General features: G+C 43.8%; 1 protein-coding gene across 1 annotated transcript in view; it reads left to right on the forward strand.

Moving 5' to 3' along the window:
- The window catches only part of PMS2 (PMS1 homolog 2, mismatch repair system component), an 89,374-nt gene that overhangs the window by 2,089 nt on the left and 61,341 nt on the right, over nucleotides 1–25,944 (forward strand). The window contains exons 2-4 of the mRNA XM_082261883.1: nucleotides 515–654; nucleotides 12,492–12,578; nucleotides 25,812–25,914. Coding sequence (XP_082118009.1) covers nucleotides 515–654; nucleotides 12,492–12,578; nucleotides 25,812–25,914 — 330 coding nt within the window. The remainder of the gene's footprint in view (nucleotides 1–514; nucleotides 655–12,491; nucleotides 12,579–25,811; nucleotides 25,915–25,944) is intronic.

The raw sequence follows: 25,944 nt of genomic DNA on the forward strand, positions 1-25,944 counted from the left end.
AGATACTTGCTGTGCTGTGAATAGACCAACTCTCTGCTAATCTATTTATAGCACCCACTGCGACACAAATTTTAACTGCTTTTATTTCCAGTGTTGAAGAGCTTGTCAGAAGTTATCATGCTGATAACAGAAGAAGGGAGCAGCAGGAAATCACTGGACTTATTGCTTTGGAGAGAAAAGTAAACACTACAGATATATGTGCCCAGGTCAAATTTCATGAATCTGGTTTACATCCACTTTAACACAACACAATACAGTGGATATAAAAAATGCAACAGATATGTGAAAAAGTCCCAAACCTCAGCTTCAGCCAAAACTCCTTATGACCATCTTTCAGAACATTATCACTGTTTTTATTCCTTTTAGGGAGATTCCTGTCCTATTGAAAGGGTTCAGAGGTGGGCGATATCTTCAAAAAAGACAGAAAAAGCAACAAAAACATTTATTTAGTAGAGTGAAAGAAGGTTAGAAGCACTGTGTTGAGCTGTTCATTAATCTAAATATTCATTTACAGTACTGAACCAGCAAAAGAAATCAAGCCAATAGACCGCAAGTCTGTCCATCAGATTTGTTCTGGTCAGGTGGTGCTGAGCCTTGCAACTGCAGTGAAAGAACTTCTCGAGAACAGTGTGGATGCTGGTGCTACCTGCATAGGTAAGCTCTTTGAGAAATTTTAAATGTTATATTTTTGTTTTGTTTAAAAAGTATTTTTAAATTATTGTTGAACATTTGGCAAAAAAAAAAAAAAAAATCCTCAGTTGGCCCATCTCTTTAATTTGGCCCAAAAACATATGCAAATGGAGACCTCAGATCAAACAGTCCGGTAGTAGTAGACACTGCGTCTTATTCTAGGATGGGCATAATTTTCAATGGCCTTGGAGCTGGCCACCTGTGCATACCTTGAGAGGGGAACAAGGGACACCTATTAGCAAAGATATGTAGCTTAGGAAACACCTCTGCCATGCTCCCTTAAAGAAGAATTTTACAAAAAGATTAGTTAAACCCTCCCTCCAGTGCTTTTTTTTTTTACCACTACTATTCCTTTTATATCGGCTTTTGAAATGTACAAATGCTGCAATTTAGAAATTGGATGAAAGGTTTAGCACTGCAAATACTTTCTGAAAGATAAAAAGTGCTTTTTATACAGATCAGACCAAAATAAGGGACAAATAAAAAGGAAAGGGGGACAGTGGGACTTTGTTCAAAATCAGGGACTGTCTCTCGAAATCAGGTAAAGTTGGGACCTATGGTTGAGCAGTACTGTGCATGTGCTGGCTGCCTATCTACTATATGTTTTACTGACCACTAACATACTTGTACGTAAAAATTGATTTCATTATTAATCTCTGTGCACTGAAGGATTTCTTATAATGACTTTATTATAAGCACCAATGGATTTATTTGATTATGTATTGATATAAGGATTGATTTAATTATTTTTGGCACTGGTACTTGGTACTTCTGTACATTGCCTGCACACAGCTCAGTGCAACTTGCATCCAGGACAGGTACCAGTGTCCGTCTGAATGAACAATTAGAGATATTTACATTTCTGTTAGTATCAGAATTGTTCTGCATTTTATTGGTATTTCCAGGAAAAATTGTATTCCCCTATGTGTTTTTACTCCCTGTAGTAACAAACACAAAGGGGTAGGAGGTGGAACCTCTTTGTGCTACTTCATATAGGGATGTACATTTGCTTTGTGGAAACCCCTAAAGCTGTAAAGATTTTGTGTCAATTCTATTTTATGTGTGTGTGTGTGTGTGTGTGTGTGTGTGTATATATATATATATATATATATGTGTGTGTGTGTGTGTGTGGTATTCAACAAAAGTTAATACACCCCTCACATTTTTGTTAATAATTTATTATATGGAGATGGAGAGTGGTGCATACAAATCTCCTCTGCATATTAGGTTCACACAGGTGCACTGCTGAGACTCAAAAAGTGGGGCAATTAAGACTTTAATGGTGCCATAAATTTGAATAAATCAAAAAAAAGGGATACAGACACAAATAATATTATTTAAAACATAATTTTATTACAAAAAGGCATAAAGTTTAAAATAATGTTTTTCATACATTGTGTATCAATAACATATATGCATATACAACATCCACCAAATGCAGCTTGAATTATGTCATATGGGCTACGGACTGGTAAAGATCATGATCAAAAGACCTGCCAGACCAAAATCACTTGCAACTATGTGGAAACATGGTCCGTGCCCCATCCACTGTTTACTTGACATGTTTTGCGGATTTATTCCGCTTCTGCAGAAGTTTAAGTTTATACACTGTGGTGGATAAAATATGCAAAAATGTGCCAATGATTACAAAAAATTCCCAGTTGGAGTTTTACCATACAGTGCTACCACCACCAGATGGAATGTGAGGAGGGAACAAGCCAGACCACACCAAATCCCCCTAGGCGGATGTGGTGGCGCCCTAGAGGACAGCCACCCAACCTGCAATTCACATAAGTGCAAAAAGGATTATCTAAGGCATGCACAAAGTGAAAAACCATAACAATTTATTCTGACCTGTGGTATTGGTATCAAGACCAAACACAAGATGGAGTAAAGCTCTAGAACAGGTTGCTTGGTATAGCCATGTTGAGATTTGGTATTTAAATAAGGGAAGCTAGAATTTGCCTCCAAAATTTGCAAAACTACAGCCCCTATAATCAGAGGTAGAAAGTTATCATTAGATATGTCACAATTGGTGTATATTCCCCTCCTGATAAAAATGAAATAAAATAAATATCTCATACCCTGACAGGATTGCAAATGTGCATGAAAAGGATACTGGCGGTCCAATGCGGTATATGTCCAGATTGTCCAATACTAGGTATATATACAGTCAGGTCCATAAATATTGGGACGTCGACACAATTCAAATGTTTTTGGCTCTATACACCACCACAATTGAAATGAATCAAACAAGATGTGCTTTAACTGCAGACTTTCAGCTTTAATTTGAGGGTATTTACATCCAAATCAGGTGAATGGTGTAGGAATTACAACAGTTTGTATATGTGCCTCCCACTTTTTAAGGGACCAAAAGTAATGGGACAGATTAACAATCATAAATCAAACTTTCACTTTTTATTACTTGGTTGCAAATCCTTTGCAGTCAATTACAGCCTGAAGTCTGGAACGCATAGACATCACCAGACGCTGGGTTTCATCACTGGTGATGCTCTGCCAGGCCTCTACTGCAACTGTCTTTAGTTCCTGCTTGTTCTTAGGGCATTTTCCCTTCAGTTTTGTCTTCAGCAAGTGAAATGGATGCTCAATCGGATTCAGGTCAGGTGATTGACTTGGCCATTGCATAACATTCCACTTCTTTCCCTTAAAAAAGTCTTTGGTTGCTTTCGCAGTATGCTTTGGGTCATTGTTCGCCTGCACTGTGAAGCACTATCCAATGAGTTCTGAAGCATTTGGCTGAATATGAGCAGATAATATTTCCCGAAACACTTCAGAATTCATCCTGCTGCTTTTGTCAGCAGTCACATCATCAATAAATACAAGAGAACCAGTTCCATTGGCAGCCATACATGCCCACGCCATGACACTACCTTGTTTGTTTCATTTCAAATCCATTGTGGTGGTGTATAGAGCCAAAAAGATTAGAATTGTGTCGATGTCCCAATATTTATGGACCTGACTGTATATAGGAGAGCAAAACCATGCCAAATTGGTATACTATTTAGCAGAGAAGCCCCCGGGATAGATTCAACTCAGTGTTTCCATAGGTATAGTACAATGATCGTAAATGTGTAAATTTTCCACGCTAATAAATGATAATCATATGTGAATCATAGAAAGAAAGCAGCAACACATAGGAATCATTGAAACAGAATCCTCATATAACATCTAACAATATGTGCTGCGCTAAAGAAATTAAATATATACTGATTAGGTGACACAAATAGTGACATAAAACAATACTGATCAAAAAAAATACAAATAAAAATTATGATAATATGTGATAATGAACAAAACAATGCATATTATTAGTGTCCAAAATATAAAGCAAAAAACGTCCATGCAATTGGGAAAAAGGAAGCAAGGCTGTGTCCAAACAAATTCCTCAATAGTGATGTGAAATAATATTGGATAAAGATTCAAGGAGCCACAAGTCCCAACAGGTAATTATATGAACCAGGAATGTTGGAGAAAAAACACCCGTGTATAGGTCACCAAGAAAAAAGCAAGTTGGCAGCTTACCAGAACAAATGGGTCACTCAAATTAAAGCGGTAGTATCCCGCTTTTTGACACGGCACGGTTTAGGAGATATTTGCAGTGCATGCAGCCGCTCACGCGAGCGGCGCATGCGCTCTGAAGGTCCGGGGGGACCTTCAGTTTTCCTTGCCGGAAAGTCACTCCCGCGCGGGAGTGACGTCATCGCTGGCTGCTCTGGCCAATCACAGCGCCGGAGCCGCCAAACCCGGAAGAGACGCCGAGGGATCATGGCAGCGCCCGCAGCGATGTCCGGGGGTCCGTGTCGGGGCTTCGTTCTAAGGTAAGTAATACATAATGAGCTAGTATGCGATGCATACTAGCTCATTATGCCTTTGTCTTGCAGGTTTTTTTTTTTTTTTTTCGGGTTTACAACCGCTTTAATGAGTAGACCTATGAGAGCTTTAAATGGTAATACCCAAAACGACCACAGGATGTCACTTCACCAGGCAGCTCAGGTCAGATATCCATTTAGCATATATGAAAAGATGATGACAGGGACATAGTGTAATTCCATAAAAACAATCCGCTTATTAAGCATAAAAATATCAAACCATTTCAGGTGACTACCTCTTGAAGTGTGACTACAATTTTCATAGTCGTGAAAATAAAGAAAACTCTTTGAATGAGAAGGTGTGTCCAAACTTTTGGTCTGTACTGTGTGTATGTGTGTATATATATATATATATATATATATATATATATATATATATATATATACCTAGTATTGGACAATCTGGACATATTCTGCATTGGACTGCCAGTATCCTTTTCATGCACATTTGCAATCCTGTCAGGGTATGAGATATTTATTTTATTTCATTTTTATCAGAAGGGGAATATACACTAATTGTGACATATCTAATGATAACTTTCTACCTCTGATTATAGGGGCTGTAGTTTTGCAAAATTTGCAGGCAAATTCTAGCTTCCCTTATTTAAATACCAAATCTCAACATGGCTATACCAAGCAACCTGTTCTAGAGCTTTACTCCATCTTGTGTTTGGTCTTGATACCAATACCACAGGTTAGAATAAATTGTTATGGTTTTCACTTTGTGCCTGCCTTAGATAATCATTTTTGTATTTATGTGAATTGCAGGTTGGGTGGCTGTCCTCTAGGGCGCCACCACATCCGCCTAGGGGGATTTGGTGTGGTCTGGCTTGTTCCCTCCTTACATTCCATCTGGTGGTGGTAGCACTGTATGGTAAATCTCCAACTGGGAATTTTTTGTAATCATTGGTGCATTTTTGTTAAATTTGTATTTTTGGATGTCTGATATTTTATATTTTATCCACCACAGTGTATAAACTTAAACTTCTGCAGAAGCGGAATAAATCCGTGAAACATGTCAAGTAAACAGTGGATGGGGCACGGACCATGTTTCCACATAGTTGCAAGTGATTTTGGTCTGGCAGGACTTTAGATCATGATATTTACCAGTCTGTAGCCCATATGACATAATTCAAGCTGCATTTGGTAAATCTTGTATATGCATATATGTTATGGATACACAATGTATATAAAACATTGTTTTAAACTTTATGCCTTTTTGTAATAAAATAATTAATTATGTTTTTGTATCCCTTTTTTTGATTTATTCAATTTTATGGCACCATTAAAGTCTTAATTGCCCCACTTTTTGAGTCTCAGCAGTGCACCTGTGTGAACCCAATATGCTGAGGAGATTTGTATGCGCCACTCTCCATCACGGTATGTGTAGTTGCCCTGTAGCGTAATCTTTTGTTTGTCTCTATTGTATTGGATATAGGTGCCTGGCTCTATTAACTTTAAACTAGCCTTATGCAAAAATCTTCAATATTTTATTATACCTTTTCATGTGACAACACTGAAGAAATGGCACTTTGCTATGATGTAAAGTAGTGAGTGTACACCTTGTATAACAGTGTCAATTTGTTCTCCCCTCAAAATAACTCAACACACAGCCATTAATGTCTAAACCGCTCGCCCCCCAGCACCACGCGTGCGACCGATGTACAGCTACGTCAGTTCGCGCAGGAGAGCCAGCCTGCCGCTATCATAGCAACCTGAGCTTCCATAACAGCTCAGTGGTGTCACAGGCTGATCGCCTCCATGCCACACTGCATGGATGCAGTCATTTAATCAAAAGAAGCCCTGACCAAGTATTGAGTGCATACTATACTGTACATGGACATACTTTTCAGTACCCCAACATTTCTGTATTAAAAATCTTTTTTTTTTTTATTGGTCTTATGTAATATTCTAATTTTCTGAGATAATGAGTTTTGGGTTTTCACTAGCTGTAAGCCATAATCATCAAAATTAAAAGAAAGAAATGCTTGAAATATATCACTCTGTGTGTAGCGCATCTATATAAATTAAGAGTTTCAGTTGTTAAATTAAATTACTGAAATAAATTAACTTTTTGATGATATTCCAATTTAATGAGATGCACGTGTGTGTGTGTGTGTGTGTGTGTGTGTATGTATGTATGTATGTATGTATGTATATGTGTATATTGTGAGGGATTAGCTCGGTGGTAGGCGTGGATGACCCCTTGGGGGGTGCGTTTTCCCAGAGAGGTAGCCGACAAGTGCTTGCAAACAAACAGTGTGGTTTATTAAATGGTACTTTCTTCACCAGGCTGTATGCAGCAAAACATCCAAAATAAAATAAAACAGAAAATAAATCCTTGCCTCTGTGGGCGGCTACCTTCTCACAACTGGAACCTGCCTAAGTGTCTGTCTCCAACCTACCGTCGGGCAGACTTCCTTGTCCTCCAGCGGACACTCAATAGTCCTTTTATAATAGCTTCACAGGGCAACACAGTCCTTTGTTTCTTTCACATCAACAGTTCGTCTTCTCACCTTTGAGACGTATTCACCCTTGGTTACCGTCCCGGGCACACATCACTCCGGGGGGTCTTCTCCCAGGCCCACACATCCTGTCGGGAGGCACACGCTGACTGTCCTCCTGCTCCCAGCCCACATGGCTTCAGGACACAGCTTCTGGAGGCAGCAAACAATAGGAATTTCTCTGAACAAATTATAGAGCCTTAACTCCCTCATTCTGAACAGGTGAAGGCCTTTCAACTTCCTGCTGGCTAGCTCTGTAGCCAACACCCTAAATTAATCAATGGACTTTCTAAATCAGGTAGAAATGTATCTCCTTCCTGTGACTACATTCCCAGATTTAGCTGACTTCCTGTTACATACCCCCCCCTCTTGTTTCAACCCTAGGGTTGGGACACAGATTTCCAGGCACGCATGTGTCAAGCACTGCTGACTCACTGATAAGCCTCCTATTATCCTCAAGCTTCCGGATGAAACTGTTTTGTCATCTTCATTGACGGATTTCTCATAAATGCCACACAGTTTGTCTCTCATCTCATATACACATTCTTCAACTGCATTTTTGGCATAATTTCGCTCCTTCTCGTTTCTGTCATCTTCATTGACAGCTTTCTCATAAATGTCAGACAGCTTGTCCCTCATAACCGTCTGTCCAATCCACCATGGAGGACCGTGATCCATAGGCAACTCAATTGGGCTAGTCTTAATGTCTTCAACATTCTTAAGACGCCTCTCTCTGCAATCCATAAATGTTTTCCACAAAACTTTGAGAACCTTTGCTTCACTAAGCTTTGTTCCAAGTAGGGACTCTTGACATCCCTCTGTGACTTGAGTTGCCTCTCCATACAGCTGTACACAATCATTGACTTTTTGTTGTAAAAGGGAATGATCTTCCTTCTTGAGCTTTGCTTGCTCTAAGATGCTGTGCAGAGGATTTTCCAATTGAGACAACAGGCTGTCACACATTTCTTCAAAGTGACCCCTGTTCCTTTTCCCAGAGATATCAAGATCATTCAAACATTTCATATTCATAGGCAGATCTGAAGCATTTGCACTCATCAACTTCTTAAACTTTTCGCCCTCCTGAGCGAGTCGCAGTAAAGGCCTACTACTTGATTTGATATTCAGTTTATATTTCTTGCCAAACTCTTCACAGAAGTAGCCAACCAGAACATCATCAACTTTCCTTCCACCAACATAGGGGTCAAAGGCAACAACACAGTTGAACCCAGCGATCTGGGTGGTATCCATTATAGACCTCCTCTCTGCATCAGTGAAGAAGCATGGAACTGCAACACATTCTTTTACAGGTTTCTTCAATGCACTTTCTGCTGAACTATTTGACCGCTCAAGGTCACCTAGTTCTTTTTCTCTATCTGAATTCCACATGGAATGCATCTCAAGATCACGATCAAACTTCTGCCACCCGTCTTTCACCAGTTCCATTTTGGAAACACTCCCTGAAAGGCACTTATTCATTTGCTTCACGTTTTCACCAACAGCCTTAGTTTTCTCCACTAGGTTTTCAGCCTGAACTGAGAAATCACCACATTTCTTACTCAGCTCCTTTGTTTGCTGAAGTTCTAATGATACATTTTCCAATGCTTGAAGTTTTTGAAGGAACGGTTTATTCCAAAGGGGTGATTCAAGCCACATGTCGTCACATTTCTGAGGCTCACTCAGGACAGACCCCAAAACACTGATCCTTTTAAAAACTGCATCAGGCACACTATCCCCTCTTTGGGACAGATCCTCTGTTGCCTGGAATTCCTCTTCCAGTTCCTGCAACGGAATCTTCATCTCTTCTACTTGTTGTTCTAAGGCTCGCTTAGACTTTTCTAGCTCCTGAACGCTTTTCACAACATCATCCTTGGAGCTGACCAATTCTTCCATTTCTGTACGCAGCTGTTTAACACTTTCTAGTTCAGCCTTACACTCTAGAGCTTCCTCCAAAGAGCGAGCCAAGAACAGGGCTTTGCTCTCGTTATCACGCACCTCCGTTTCTGCACGTGCGCGTTCTTCTGCATATTTTGCAGACACAGTCTTCTCTTCACCAAGCATCTGATCAAACTTCTTTTTCACATCTTCAACACACTGTAATGAACCAACGCTTTCTTCCATGCGTTTTTTCATATCCACTATCTGAGCTTGCAATGTTGCGACTTGCTCTGATAGGTTTTTCTTTGCTTCCGCCTCCTCTTTTAATTGTTCCAGGAAGCCATTTTTCTCATCTTCCATTTGTTTGAGCTTTGTGCTAAAACTCAGCCTTTGACACCTCTCTTCCTGTAAGAGTTCCTGCGTGTCTTGCAGCTGCGATTCCAAGATAGAAAAATCTTCCGCAATTTCTCTAGATTTTCTGTCTGCTTGAGAAAGCTGATTTGTAACATTGTCCAACTCAACCTGCAGTCGGTTTGCCTTCTCTGACAGCTTAGCACACAATCGGTCACCTTCTGACACCTTGACTTGCGATTCCAGAAGCTGTGCCTCTACTTTTTCCCTCTTATGTTCACAATCTTCTTTTCCCTGCATAAGAGCTTTCACCTCATTGGCTAGCTTCTGGGAATGAGACCGTAATTCTGCCACAAAGGCTTCTTTCTCCTTTAACTGCTGCTGGAAACGTTGGGCTTCACCTTTCCAACTTTCACAGTCTGCACGTAATTCATCTACCACATTGCTCAAAGTGGTGAGCTCATACACAGTACTCAGTAATTTAGCCTCTCTTTCACTTTTCTCTTTGTCGCTGAGAGACAATGTCGCTTTCAGAGCAACATTCTGTTCCTGCGACTCCTGCAGGTCTATTTTTGTAGCTCCCAAAGACTGAAGACTTTTTTCCAGCTGATTACGCAACTCCAACATATCAGCCATACTTTGCTTCTGCAAAGTCTGAATTTCACTTTCCTTTTCCATGAGGATGGTATCTTTCTCCATTATAGTCTCTCTGCGTTTTTGCAACTCGACCAAAAGAAGAGCAGTGGATTCTTCCCACTGTGACACATGAGACTTGAGTAGTTCATTCATTTCCTGCAAGTTTCTATGCTCCATTTTAAGCAATTCCAAGGCTTGTTCCTTTTCTTCCATTTTCCGTTGCAAGGCATCCAACTCAGCCCTGCACACATACTCGGTTTCCTCCAAACCGATGGCCTCCATTGGCTGCTGGCGTCTCTGTTTCCAGCCTGCCATGCTCTCTTGATGAGCCTTTTGTTGAGCTGCAAAGCTCTGCTGAAAATCCGCATTTGCCTGCTGTTGAGCTGCATTTGATATAATCAGATGTTTCAACATCTCCTCCATTTTGAGTTTACTTTTCATCTGAGCACACTGCGTCTCCATAGCAGTTTCATCAGTGTTGCTAGGGACAACAACCTTCCTCTTTAGTAGACTCTCTTTAGGCATGGATGGGGCTGGTTCAGACGGTAGCATCCCCTCCATCCATAGAATCCGGTCTCTCATTTCATCTATCTTTGCATTTTTCAGGCGTTTGGATCGCCCCATCTTCAATAACTCCACAAACAAATTTTTCACAGTCCAGCAAACAATTTTCAGACCACTGTCTCTTTAACACATGTAGTTTTTCTCTCTCTTGCAAGATCTCTTTTCCTGCGCACACAGTTTGTGCAGTCACTTGCACCAGACACAACAAAGTTCATCAAATAATTTTGAGACCGCTGTCTCTTTAAAACACTTTTTTTTTTTTTTTTCTGTCAGGATCTTCTCTCCTGCACACATAGATTGTGCAATCTCATGCACCAGACAAAGTTCATCAAACATTTGCACTTCCTTGCAGGGATCTTCGCTTCTGCCCGCATCCTCCACCATATGTGAGGGATTAGCTCGGTGGTAGGCGTGGATGACCCCTTGGGGGGTGCGTTTTCCCAGAGAGGTAGCCGACAAGTGCTTGCAAACAAACAGTGTGGTTTATTAAATGGTACTTTCTTCACCAGGCTGTATGCAGCAAAACATCCAAAATAAAATAAAACAGAAAATAAATCCTTGCCTCTGTGGGCGGCTACCTTCTCACAACTGGAACCTGCCTAAGTGTCTGTCTCCAACCTACCGTCGGGCAGACTTCCTTGTCCTCCAGCGGACACTCAATAGTCCTTTTATAATAGCTTCACAGGGCAACACAGTCCTTTGTTTCTTTCACATCAACAGTTCGTCTTCTCACCTTTGAGACGTATTCACCCTTGGTTACCGTCCCGGGCACACATCACTCCGGGGGGTCTTCTCCCAGGCCCACACATCCTGTCGGGAGGCACACGCTGACTGTCCTCCTGCTCCCAGCCCACATGGCTTCAGGACACAGCTTCTGGAGGCAGCAAACAATAGGAATTTCTCTGAACAAATTATAGAGCCTTAACTCCCTCATTCTGAACAGGTGAAGGCCTTTCAACTTCCTGCTGGCTAGCTCTGTAGCCAACACCCTAAATTAATCAATGGACTTTCTAAATCAGGTAGAAATGTATCTCCTTCCTGTGACTACATTCCCAGATTTAGCTGACTTCCTGTTACAATATATATATATATATATATATATATATATATATATACATGCTGTATATAATAGACCATCAGGCTTGGGAGCCTATAAGCACAAAAGATCTGGTGCCTTAAGCCCCTTTCAAAAATAACCAAACCCCTCAGCATACAGAGTGTATAGTTGTTAGCCTAGAAAATCATACAATGGGGGTGGCACTATAATAAGGTGGTGAGATTTGTGTGCTGGCAGTGGGGCCTAAATACAATAAAACTCTATACATTTGTTTCAGTGAACTTGAGCCTTCTGTAAATTGAATCTGTACCTTGCCCACGAAAAGGTAAAGCAACAGTTTTTTCATACATGTTAACCACTGGCCAGTTATGTACCCAGTGCTATCATGTACGTGTGGGATGAAGAACCTCAGCTCCCAAGGAACTAGTGATGGGGGAGCAAAGGGACGGTACGTTTAAGCAGATTGACAGGGGGGTATTAAAGTAAACTCCCAGCAGCCAGAGGCACAGGCTGTAGGAGATTCACTGCTATTTGGTTGGCTTGCTTTATTGTCAACAGCTCTGGTTGCTTCTGCCTGTAGCAATGAATAATATCCCTGTGTGTTTTTTTTAATAAGAAAAATAAATATGTTATGTGATTTTTGACCATCTATGCCTTTTTCTATCTTGCATAGATGTTATCATGTATAGTTCAGTTTAAAACCAAAAGGAGAATATGTACTAGAGTCCAGCGTAAAGGCTATTTCTATTTGAGGGCCCATGGGGTTTTGCAGACTTTTTAACAACTCAACAAAATTTGTAATTCTATAGTTTTTCATTGTAACTTGCACTGTTGTCTCTTCTGCACCTGTTTTTTTGCAAATGTTTAAGAAACGTATTTGCATCCTAATCAATGCACCTACTTTCATTTCTTAATGTATTTTAGATATAAAACTGAAGGAGTATGGAGCAGAACTCATAGAAGTCTCGGATAATGGCTATGGAGTTGAAGAACATAATTTTGAAGGCCTGAGTAAGTAAAATGCTGTGAAAAAAGGGGAATAAAAGAGAACACTGCATGACTTTGGGATGTACAATGCTGTGAAATAGTTTTAGGCAGGTGTTAAAAAATGCTGTAAATTAAGAATGCTTTCAGAAATGGAAGTATTGATAGTTTATTTTCATCAATTAACAAAATGGAAAAAAATGCACAGAAGAGAAAATCAAATCAATATTTGGTGTGGCCACCCTTTACCTTCAAAAACAGCATACATTTTTCTAAGTACACTTGCACACAGTTTTTGAAGGAACTGGGCAGGTAGGTTGTTCAAACATATTAAAGAACTAACTGCAGACCTTCTGTGGTTGTAGGCTGCCTCAAGTCCTTCTGTCGCTTTATAAAATCCCAAACAGTCTCTGTGATGTTGAGTGCCAAACCATCACTTCCAGGACTCCTTGTTCTTTATGCCATTGATCCTTACCACATCTCACAATCCGTTTGGTAGGCGTATAGCTCCAAACTTCCAAGGGGACTCCACCATGCTTTATTGTTGCCTGCAGACACTCATTATTATACCTCTCTCCAGCCCTTCAGCGAACAAACTGCCTCTTGCAACAATCAAATATTTCAAATTTTGACTTATCAGTCCAGAAAACTTGCTGCCAATTTTCTGCACCCCAGTTCCTATGTTTTTATGAGTAGAATGTAGAAACAAAGCTAAGTGACTCAACTATGCACGAAAACATATGAACTAGTGTATAGTAAAATGGCAGAAGGTGCTCTGGACTGATGAGTCAAAATTTGAAATATTTGGCTGTAGTAGGAGGCAGCTTGTTTTTGAAGGGCTGGAGAGAGGTACAATAAATAGTGTCTCTAGGCAGCAGTGAAGCATAGTGGGGTTTCCTTGCAAATTTGGGGCTGCATTTCTGCAAATTTTGTTGGAGATTTGGTCAGGATCAGTGGTGTCAATGCTGAGAAATACAGGCAGATCTTTATACATAATGCCATACATCAGGAAGGCCTGTGATTGGCCCCAAATTCAGCAGCAGGACAACTCCCCTCAGAGCCCTGATCTCAACATGATCGTCTCTGTCTGGAATTACATGAAGAGAATTGAGGCAGCCTTCATCCACAGAAGATCTGTGGTTAGTTCTCCAAAATGTTTTGATCAACTTACCTGCTGAGTTCCTTCATAAACTCTGTGCAAGTGTAACTAGAAAAAAGTATGCTGTTTTGAAGGCAAAGGTGAACAAACCAAATATTGATTCAATTAAAATTTCTCTTCTGTTCATTTACTTTTTTTTTTAACTCCTTTTGTTAACTGATAAAATAAACTATTACACCTCTATTTCTGCAAGCTTTCCTAATTTTTTTTGAACCAAACAAACGTTTATTGAGTTAAACATGACATATAAACATACAAAAGAAAAAATACCGTCAGACATTTGCACAAGTACAGGAGTACATAATCAAAAAAAATGCAGGCCTCACACTGGGCAAAAAGTACAAGGCATAAGAGTCTAACAATAAGATAACAATACACTTGACGGGTTGTAATCAAAGACTATCCATCACAGTCCAACACACAGTAGAGACCATAGTCGCAGGTCCAGAAACCAGTCGCCGTGTCAAAGCGTATACGTGCAGTATCCCCTGTTTCTTAAGTCTGACATGTGTCAGGGGCCTCCAGCCACCTATCCCATATTTTGTTGTACCTTTTGGGGCAACCCCTATTAGCATACATGACCTTCTTGAAAGGGAGAGTAGCGCTCACCACTGCCTTCCAAGCCTCGAGGGTAGGGGACACAGGCTGCATCCATTTCAGGGCTATTACTTTCCTAGCAGCAAACAGGGTCTCCCGGAGAAATTGAACCATATGTTTGTCCGCGTCAGACTCGGGAAAAATCCCAAGTAGGCACAGCTTGGGGTCCAGGGTAGTCGGGCATCCCATACGGTCATGCAGGAACCGGACAACCTGCGTCCAAAATCCCTGCACGTCCGAGCAGGACCAAATCATGTGCCCGAAGGTGCCCGGGGAGTGAGAACACCTAGGGCATGCAGAGGAGCGGGAGGAGTCAAATCGAGCCAGTCGCACAGGGGTAAGATACGATCTGTGGACAATATAGATCTGAGTTAGCCGGTCCGACAATTTAGGAGAGACCAAGGTGCAAGCTTCCAAGGCCTCGTCCCACTCCTCGTCCCCCAGCTCCCCAGCATCGCCCACCCAGGACTCCCGCACCCCATATGCCAGGGCAGTCACCCGCTTGGTGCCTAACATTTCATAGAGCAATGATATGAGTTTGCGGTGTTCCTGGCCCCTGATCACCTCAAGTATGTCAACTGACGGTAAGTCCGGGATGGCATGGGCAAATTGTCCTCTCAAAGCGTGGGACAACTGCAAATAGTAAAAGTGCATGAATGCCGGGAGTTGGAACTCCTCCTGGAGTAGGCTAAAAGACTTAACAGACCCAGCAGAAACAACATGGGACAGCAAATATATACCCCTACGAATCCACACCCCAGGATCAGGGATATGGAGGAGCTCCGGCAGCTGACGGTTAAACCACAAGGGAGTCATGGAATGTAACGTTGCATCCCCGGTTCTGGACATCGCCAGGTCCCAGACCCGCCTATGATGGAACAGGAGACCTCCCCGAGGAGCCACAGGGGTAGACCCAGCAACTCCTCTAAGGACATCACAGAACGGGTGAGGGAGCCGCGACTCCGCACCTCTGCAGACCAGCGCCATATACCTGTCCGAGTCCTGTTTATCCAGATGAAAGAAATGCGATAATTGGGCAGCCAGGTAATACCTTGCCAATTCAGGAACCGCCAGGCCCCCCAACTTGGTCGGTTTCTGGGTGTGCCTCCAGGACAGCTTGTGTCTGGAGGAGCCCCAAATAAATGATCTCAGCAGGCTCTCTAGAGTCATAAAGTATCTATATGGAATATAAACTGGAGAGTGCCACAGCAGGTATAGGATTTTGGGGAGCAGGATCATCTTTACCAGGCCCACCCTGCCCATGACGCCCAAGGGTAGCCTAGCCCAAACTTGTGTTTTGTCCTTGACCAAGGCAAAGAGGGGTTCAATATTTAACGGGATATAGTCAGGAAGGGATCTAGTCACCCGGACCCCAAGATGCTTGAATTCCGACACCCGCGACAGGGGGAGCGACGCTTGGTCAGCTGCTGGGGGGAAACTGTCTATAGGAAGGACAAGGGACTTGTCCCAATTGACCGTCAGGCCAGAAAATCTCCCGAACCGCTGTATGACCTCCAGGGCACGCCTCAAAGAGGGCCCGGAGTCCGCCAGGTACAGGATCATGTCGTCTGCGTACAGCCCAACACGCTCCTCAAGGTCCCCGCGGCGGAGACCCTTTATGCCTGGGTCCGCCCGGAGGGCCATCGCAAGTGGCTCGACCGCCAGGGCATACAGCAGTGGGGAGATGGGACACCCCTGACGCGTACCTCGAGAAAGAGGAAAGGACCGAGAAGTCCAGCCATTGGCCACCACCCGAGCCCGAGGTTGACTGTATAACACTGTAAGCCACTTAATGAACTTCGGACCGAACCCAAATTTACGGAGACATTGCCACAGGTACGACCACTCGACAGAATCAAAGGCCTTGGCGGCATCCAAAGTCACAACCACCCTGGTACCGACACAGTCATGGGGGGCCTGCATGTTCATGAACAAGCGCCTGGTGTTGAAGGCCGTATTCTTGGCCGGCATGAATCCCGTCTGATCGGGGTGTACCAAGGAGAGGATCACTACGTTGAGTCTAAGGGCAAGTACCTTGGCCAGGATTTTAACATCGCACTGTAACAGGGAGATGGGCCTGTAGGAATCCGGATACCGGGGATCCTTGCCAGGCTTGGGGAGCAAAATGATCAGTGCCTCACACATCGAGGCAGGTAAGGAGCCCAACTCAAATGCCGCCTCAAACACCGCGAGCAGACGGGAGGTCAAGGACTCCGAATACTGCAAATAAAACTCGATGGGGAGGCCATCAGATCCAGGCGCTTTAGCCCTAGCAAAACTAGAAATGGCAGAGACTATCTCGGTCCGAGAAATCGGGGCCTCAAGCACCGCAACCTGTTCAGGGGTCAGTGCAGGGAACTCCAGGGTATCCAGCAAACTGGTCAGATCCAACGGATCATAATCCACCTTAGAGGAATAAACCTCGCTAAAATACGAAGCAAAGAGCTCCGCCACAGCCGCTGGATCCGAGGAGTCCCCCAGCACCGAGGGGTGAAGTGTAATCACCACGGGCGGTCTATCGTCCATATGTGCCAAATAGGCAAGCAATTTGCCCGATCGCTCACCATGCTCAAAAATACGTTGACGGCCGAAAAATAATTTATGATTAGCCCGTTCCTGGAACATATGGTCCAGGGCCCTAGACCGTAATTTGAGTTGAGAAAGTGCGTCCGGCGTCGGAGAGCCGGCATATTCAGCCTCCAGTTCAGCCAATTGACGTTCAGCAGCAAGAAGGTCGGTCCGCGACGCCCTGCGATGTCGAGCAATACGCGACATCAAAAGTAAACGTGCATGGCCCTTGAAGGCCTCCCACACTGACAACGCGGAAGCAGTGTCAGAGTTGGAGCTGAAAAAAAAGTCCCATTCTGTCGTCAAGGAGTCAATGTCCGGGATAGTCTTGAGCCAAAAGGGATTCAAGCGCCAATGTCTCTGGGGAGGGGTGGTAAGCGGGGACAGAGTAGCCATATACGGGGCGTGGTCCGAGAGCAGTCTCGGGCCAAAACGGGCGCCCAGAAGCTTGGGCAGAAGGGCCTGGGAGATCCATATACCATCAATCCTAGACATGGTGGAGTGGGTCGTGGAAAAGCACGAGTAGGCCCGTGCAGTGGGATGTAAACACCTCCACGAGTCAAAGAGGTGACAGCTGGTCAACAATCTATGAAAGCGTGTGGCTCTATCCGGGCAGGGTGGGGAGCCCGGGGCACCCACCCTATCCAGAAACGGATTGGAGACCGTATTAAAGTCCCCCATCCAGACTGCAGGAACCGAGGGGTATCTTGCCATAAACATCATGCCCTCCGTCAGGAGGGTAGCACTAAAGGGGGGAGGAAAGTACCAGGCTAAGAGAAGTATGTCATGCCCCCCCATAGCTCCAGCCACAAAGACATACCTACCCATGGGGTCCGTCACCACCTCCTTAACTGCGAAAGCCACAGACCGGGAGACCAGCAACGACACACCCCTCGAATGAGAGGAATGTGACGCATGAAAAGCCCAGCCGACCCACGGTCTGCGGATGGCCCCAAGCAAGTTTCCCTCAGCATGCGTTTCAACTAGTGCAATGACATCTGCCCTCTGTTCCTTGAGGTAGGACAGGATAACCGTGCGCTTGACCTTGTCTCGGATGCCCCGCACGTTCCACGTAAGAAAGGTCAGCCCTGCCATAACATCAAGGAGGAGAGAACATGCCGTGGCACAGGATGTGGACAGCAACCCAGGACAAGTGTAAACCGCACCCGCCGCCCATGGCCTGAAATCCAGGAGTTCAACCAAACAGTGCGAAAATACAGGGTAGTGCAAATACATGTCAGTACACAAATCACATAGCATAACTCAATAAACATAAACCCCCACCCCCCACCCAGCCCAACACACACCCCAACTTGTGTGAGCATCAATCCCAAAACCAAACAGTCCACGGGCAGCAGTGACCGGCCGCCCCGGGTAGCTCCACCAAAAGGCGAAGCCCCCCAGGACCAACCAGAGCACCACGAGCCCGTGGGGGCGAACAATCTCCGAAGATGGGTCCCATTTCTGGAACACATCAGTGAGCACAAGGTATGACAACGAGGGTTCACAGCACCCATGATGGGCATAGAGACCTCCCGGCCGGAAGTCAAATATAGAAAAAAAAAAAAGTCTGTATCGGCAAAACAGATGAGAAAAGAAAAAAGGTCCATGGGGGGGGGGGGGAGGGAAAAGAGTCCGTACGACCAAGGGGAGGCAAAAAAAGAAAAAAAAAAAAAAAGGGGGGGGGGGCAGGTAAAAGGGCAAGCAGGCATCCCCCGAAGGAGTTCAGTCCAAAAATACTAGTGTGTCAGGGGGACAGAGGGAGTGCCACCACGAACTTCCAAGGCATGTAGGGCAGGTGAAGGGGGCGAGAAGCAAAGGGAGAATCATCAGGGCAGTTCAGACTGGAGAACGTACAGTCTTCCAATGTACCCAGGGGCGGGGAAGAGGCAGCAGACTCACCGCTCACGGCAGACGATCCAGCCAGGCTATCGCCGCGTCAGGGTCTTCAAAAAAATGTACCCTATCCTCTCCAACCACACGTAGCCTGGCCGGATATAACATCGCATACTTGAGGTTGCGGGTCCTAAGGCGCCTCTTGACTTCTCCAAACTGGCTACGCTGCTTCTGGACTTCCGCCGAGAAGTCCGGGAACGCCATGATGTTATGGTTGTCCAGTGGGATATTCCCCCGCTCCCTGGATAGCCGGAGCACCGCATCCCTGTCCCGAAAGTTCATGAATCTGGCAATAAAGACCCGGGGTGGTGCACCTGGGGGCGGCTTTTTAGCTGGCATTCGGTGCGCCCGTTCCACAACAAAGGCCTGTGAGAATGCTTCCCTGCCGTATGATTTAACCAGTAGATCTTCCAGGAACGTGGCAGGGGACGACCCCTCCGCAGCCTCCGGCAAGCCAATAAAACGAACGTTATTACGCCGGGCTCTGTTCTCCAGATCATCCTGTTTATGTAGCAAGAACTGTATATCCCTGGCGGCCTGTTCAGCAGCGTTCTGTATGGGGGGTAAATCATCCTCCACCCTGGAGAGCCGTCCCTCGGCTTCCGACATCCTGCCCCGCAACTTTTGAAAGTCCTGCCTGAGTAAAGATATGTCCACCTTTATCTCCTCTATTTTAGTGGTAAGGGACGCCTTGCAATCCGTGATGGCAGCCAGAATGACTGCCTGGTCCGCAGCCTGAGCCGCTGCAGCAGGAGCTGGCTGGGACGGTCCGCCATTTTGGGCCACGCCGCTCACCTCCTGGCGCCGAAACTTCTCCAGCTTAGCCGCCGCTTCGGATGGCCGTTTCGGCGGAGACATGGCCAGGGCTGGATGGCGGTGTCCACCGGCGGTCGGGGGTAAGGGTAACGCTCGAGTTTGGAGCCGCAGGATAGCTTAAACGGAGATCCGCCGGGAGAGCCTCTCTAGAACACGTCCGCTCACATAGGTCTTCAGGCCACGCCCCCCCAGCTTTCCTAATTTTTAAAAGAAATATATTTTTATTGCAGTTTTCAAAACGGTACAAGAACAGAAACAAATACACATTTAAGAACAGCCTGACCATCAGGCGACACTTAAGAGACAAAATCCCTTCAGCACAAAAGGACACAGCGTAGCTCTAAGGCTATTACATGTTTGCAGTAACAGTAAGACCATTACATCTTGTTTCAAACTTTTGACTCATGTCATAAAATTACTTTAGTTTCTGGAATCCCAGGTTTAGGAACCGTTTACCAGGCCACAGTTCTAAATAACCGACTCCGGAGCTGATACAGGTTCAATAAACATAATGGCCACTGCCTTTAGTCACTAAAATACACCAAATCTAGTCAGACGCTGTAGATGTGCTCATTGTCCATTCACCCCACACTTTCCCAAATTTATTGGGTATTTTCCTACTGGCATACGTGGCTTTACAGACGGGAAGTGCTTTGTTTATAAATGCTTTCCATGCCTGAGCGGTGGGAGGTGTAGTCTTCTTCCAAGAGAGAAATATCATCTTTCTAGCATAATAAAATAGCACAGTTAAAAGAGTACGTATTACTTTTTTTTGGAGCTGGGGCATCAACTAGTCCCAGGAGACACACTTCAATAGTAGGTCGAACACACTTCCTCTATGCATTCAGTAACTTCCAACCAGAACCTCTGTATGGCCATGCAACCCCAAAATATATGCATAATATCCGCTTCGGGCGAGGTGCACCACCAACAGCAGGACGACTGGGAAGGAAAGATTCTAGCTAACCTGGCCGGGGTAAGGTATATGCGATGTAGGAATTAGTATTGGATGAGATGGTCTCTGGTTGAAACCAATAATAAAATAAAAAAAATATCCCAAAGATCATCCCAGTCATCTGTCTAATTGAGGGAACACCCTTTCCCACGCTGTTCTGCAAGGTGAAAGGATCCTGTTGGTATCTACAAACAGTTGCTTGTAGATATTGGACAAGGCTTTGTCTAAATAATCATCCCTGAGAATGGTCTCTATATCGCTCTCTTGTACTGTGATATGTGCAGTAACGAATTGGGAGTTATATGCATGTCTCAACTGCAAGTAACGAAACAGGTGAGAATTAGGTAAATTAAATTTAGATTTTAAAGCGTCAAATTGTAGGAGTGTGCCATTCCTAAACTATATCTCCCACCTTTTTAATACCAAATTTTCTCCATACAATAGGATCTGGGAGCTTGTACAGGTGCAAAAGCTGAGGGTTGGAATGTGTGGGGAGATTACCGGATAATCCCCAGGCTCTACCCTTGCTAGCCACCACCCATGCTCTATCCATCACCCGCATAGCTGTGGTGATGAGGTATGGAGCCCTACCGTCTCTGAACACAAGATGTGTCAAAGCCTCGTAAGAGCCTACTATAGCAGCCTCAAGAGCAACTGCTGCATCGTCCTCTGGGAGGATTACCACCTATGGGCAAACACTAGTTACCCTGTTAGATAATAACGAAAAAAGTTTGGTACCACCAGCCCCCCTTGTTTCCACGGTTGCTGTAATACCTGTAATTTAATCCTGGGGTTTCTCCCATTCCACAAGGCAGAAACCTGACTGTCAATGTTCCAGAATATATATTTTGGTATCCACACGGGTGAATTGCAAAATATATACAGGAATAGGGGTAGGAATTTCATCTTTAGTAGGTTTTCTTTCAGTGTTTGAAGCAGCTGAGAAACATTTAGGTTAATGAAGTCCGAAACGAAACTAGAAATATGGATGCCTAAGTATTTGACTTTATCTACCTGTTGTAATGGGCAAATAACTGCAACCCTGCAAGATGGAGAGGGTTTTTTTTTTAGTGGGAGAATTTGGAATTTGCTCCAATTTACCTTCAGGCCAGAGAAACCAGCAAAGAAGTTCAAAATGGACAAAGCGGCTTCCAGGGATGCATCAGGGTCACACAGAAATAATACCATGTTGTCAGCATACAGTGCTGTCTTTTCTGTCAGACTTTTGACCTGAATACCCTACACCCCTGACAAGGTGCTCATAGCCACAGCCAGAGGTTCAATTAACAGGGCAAAGAGCTCAGGGGACATGGGAAAATCTTGTCAGGTGCCCCATCTTACCGGAAAAAAATTAGAGATCAGGCTGTTAAGTTAAATGGCTGCAGTAGGGCTATAATAAAAAATAATTACTGTATCCACTGCCTGAAGTTAGGGCCAAACCCATATGCCTCTAACTCTAATGCCATATACTGCCAGTTCACTGAATCAAATGCCTTTTCCAGGTCTAGAAAAACAAGAACACCTCCGCTGGATATATCTGGTCCTGATTGCGTATGGGTAAAAACCCTACACAGGTTGATGTCAGTGGCTTTTTTTTTGGCATGAAGCCCATTTGGTCAAGGGAAATTTAGTGCTCCAAGACAGGCATGAGTCAATTAGTTAACAATTTAGTGAGTATTTTGAAATCCAAATTGAGTAGGGAGATGGGTCTATAAGAGGAACATTAAATGGGATCCTTGTCAGGCTTGGCTAGCAACACACTGTATGTGCCTCATAGAAAGAGGGGGGGAAGGAGCCAGTCTCAAAACACTCATTTTACATCTTAAGTAATCTTGGTGAAAGAACCTCAGCTTAGTGTTATACCACTCAATCGGAAGTCCATCCGGACCTGGTGCTTTTCCACTAGGAAAGGAGCCTATTGCACTGGTCACCACCTCCTCCTTAAAGGAAGCATTTAAAGTCTCCCTAAACTCTTCAGGCACAGTAGGCAAGTTCAGGGGGTCTAAAACCGCCAAAAGATCTGTTGCATCATAAGGGAGTACAGGCAAGTAGAGGTCTCTATAAAAGGAAACAAATGTGTGTAACACATTTTCCCTGTTAGTAAGCAACACTCCTGATTGGGAGGAAATGCAAGAGATCACTGTCTGGGATGTATCTTTAGCCGTCAATGCTAACATCTTCCCATTATTATCCCTTGTTCAAAAATCCGTTCCACACTCTGACACAAGGAGCAGTGTGCGATGCCTTGATAATGGAGGTGCGGATCTCTCCGAACACATTGTAAATTTGCCAGAGTATCTGGGGAAGGAGTAAGAGCATGCGTGTTTGCGCATTCTTGTTCTTTGTCCTGCGGGGTTGCCAACGTGTGGTTTCGTTCTGCCCTTACTGCTTTAATGGCTGATATATATATATATCCCCCTAGAAGTAGCCTTAAATGCATCCCATTCAGTTTGGCCCCTAACTGACCCTTCATTAGTTTGCCATAAAGATTCTAAGTGTGGTTTAAAGATCTCCTTTACCACAGACTCTCCTACCCAGCCAGGTGGCAATCGCCAGGACCTCCTAGACCCACGGTCTCCAATTTGTAGGATAATCTGCATAGGGGTATGATCAGATACACCCCCAGGGAGATATGTAGCATCAGACACCATAGATAGGAGAGTCTCATTGGCAAACGCCATATCTATTCTGGATGAGGAGGTAAACACCGGAGACAAATACGAATAACACCTGTCCATGGGATGTTTCCATCTCCATAATTCAGTGACTCCAGCAGCCTCAGCCAATTGAGATAAGTTATGGTTAGGTGTTTGTTGTGGATTAGAGGTATCAAGGGTGTAGTCTAGGATATTGGTAAAGTCACCCGCGATCAATAACTTAAAGGGGGAATGAGTTTCTAGCTTTCCCAATATTTTATATAAAATGACACTGGAGAATGGAGGAGGAATGTATACATTTACCAACACCAAGCGATGCCCATGAACTTCAATAATCGCCACCACATGTTGACCCCCAGGGTCTGTAATCACTGTGTCAATAGAACAGGATAGAGACCTGTGTAGCAAAATTGAGACCTCTCTGGCATATGAAGAGAATGTGGCATGTATGGCTCATTGAATCCAGGGGTGACGCATAGCCAGTATTTTATTTTCCATCAGTGAGTTTCCTGTAAAAATATACAATTATGTATATCAAAATTACCAATATCCCAAAAGTGCATAGAATTGTTCAAAAAAATGCAAAATAGCAATTGTGCAAAGAAAACTTCCAAATATGTGCAATATAAATAAATCTACAGTGTGACAATAGTGGAAATGAATCAGTTCCATCAAACATAAATTGAAATGCAGAAAAGAATGAATAAAGTCCTCAATCGTAGAAAAAAAAAAAGAGCGCTCCAAGATATAAAGTCCATATCCGATCAAAGGAAGAACTTCACGTGTTCAAAAACAGGAAATAATCACCCTAAGTGCGACCATCACCAAAATATGTGGACTCTAAAACCATAGGCAAAGAGTCATTCAAGCAGGAAGTGGAAGTGTCACTTGTAGTGCAATGGTCTCACAATAGTTGTCACTCTATCTTTAAGACTTTTGATGGGCATAAAGGAACTCAGGTACCCAAAAAAAAAAACAAAAAGCTTTTTCATAGTGTAAAACCATCAAAGATAGACTTTATTAAAAAGTAGAAAACTTACATTCTCTTAGTCATTAGCAGGCCATAATGGTACAAAGTAGTGTGATCACAAAGAAATCCAAGTGGCGCAATGTCGTGGAGCAAACCCAATGAACTCATTTATTGGGTTCATTGAGGATATGTCATTTCTGGGCCAGCAACCGTCGCAGATCTGGCCGCACTGCCTCTGACTGTTCAGCTCCAGGAGAGCGAGGCAAAATGGCCGCCGCATGTGTCCCCACTGCAGAGCTTCGGAGGCGGCTGCTTCTTAGTGGATCTTCCTTTTGATGGCATAGATGGATCAGGAGGGATCCCCGACATTGCAGCTGTAACTTATTCAGCAGGATGGCACCAAGGAGGAGAGGATTAGGCATGATTCTGTGGTGGGGAAGCTGGAGCTCTCATTGAGACGTCTGCTCTCTCCTACATCTGGACACAGGTCCCCCCAAGCTTTCCTAATTTAAAGGATTTTTTTCACACCTGCCTAAAGTGTTTGCACAGTACTGTACATTATCCTTTATTTGCTTCCTCCTCTACCATAATGCATTATTACTGTGCACTAGAAAGTGAGAAATTATTGATAATAGATTATTTAGAAGTAGCAGAATACTGTTGGACCCATTCACACAAGGTGGTTTGGGTCCCTCCAAGCGGCTTTGCCCAGTTCAGTCACAATGCACATCCAAGACAAGTTGTCTAATGCCATACTTTTTCAGTTCATACAAGTGCGTTGCAGTACTTTTTTTTTTTTTTACTGCAGCACGTCGCAACCTGCTACGCCACCACACAACTTGCTGCAGTGAATAAACATGAAAAGACAAAGATAAATAGCGTGATGCTATGCAGCTGCTGTTAATGAACCAGCCTTCAAAGTAGTCCTTGCTTTTGTGCTTTCCCACAAGCTCCAAACCATGATCTTAGCATAATTCCATGTTGACTTTTGTGAATATGGAATTCTGTTTTAAGGTCGCAGTTTGGAATTATCCCTGTCCTTATGCGGTTTATTTACTAAAACTGAAGAGTGCAAAATTAGGCTCACTTCTGCATAGAAACCAATCCGCTTCTAACCTCAGCTTGTTCAATTAGGCTTTGGCAACAAAACCTGGAAGCTTAATGGTTTCCATCCAGAAGTGAGCCTGATTTTGCACTCTCCAGCTTTAGTAAATGAACCCCTGTGTGACAGCTTTGGGTGCCTGAGCGAGAAGGATCCAAGCACCAGCAGCATCACAGGAGAGGGGAGTGAGTCATGTGCTCCTCTATACCTGTAACTATCCGGTATTTTCTTTGTTCCCAGTGGCTGAATGCAGCAATGAGGGGTGTTAAAGTAAGGTTATAATAAGCTCTTGGTTGGGTATAAAAATAAAGAATTATTTTCCCTGCACAGGCAAAGCACAGGTTTGCGTTTGACAGCACAAACATTCACACTCTAAAAGATCAAAGGTTAATACAAAACGATCAACAAGAAGTACAAGACCAAGGCCAATGGTATCTAAATTGAGGGAGCTACCAATCCTCCAGCTGAGACTTTTATGACATAAACTACATTTCTTAATCATGAAGTGATTGCAACTTTTTATTATTTACTTTTGTTTAGCTTTGAAACATCACACATCCAAGCTACAAGATTTCTCTGATTTGGTTAATGTGGAAACATTTGGCTTTCGAGGAGAAGCTCTAAGCTCACTGTGTGCATTAAGGTAAATGTAATATTACGGTCATTGTTGCTA

This window comes from Pelophylax lessonae, assembly GCF_965119305.1.
Source record: "Pelophylax lessonae genome assembly, chromosome: 6".
NCBI classification, from domain to species: Eukaryota; Metazoa; Chordata; class Amphibia; order Anura; family Ranidae; genus Pelophylax; species Pelophylax lessonae.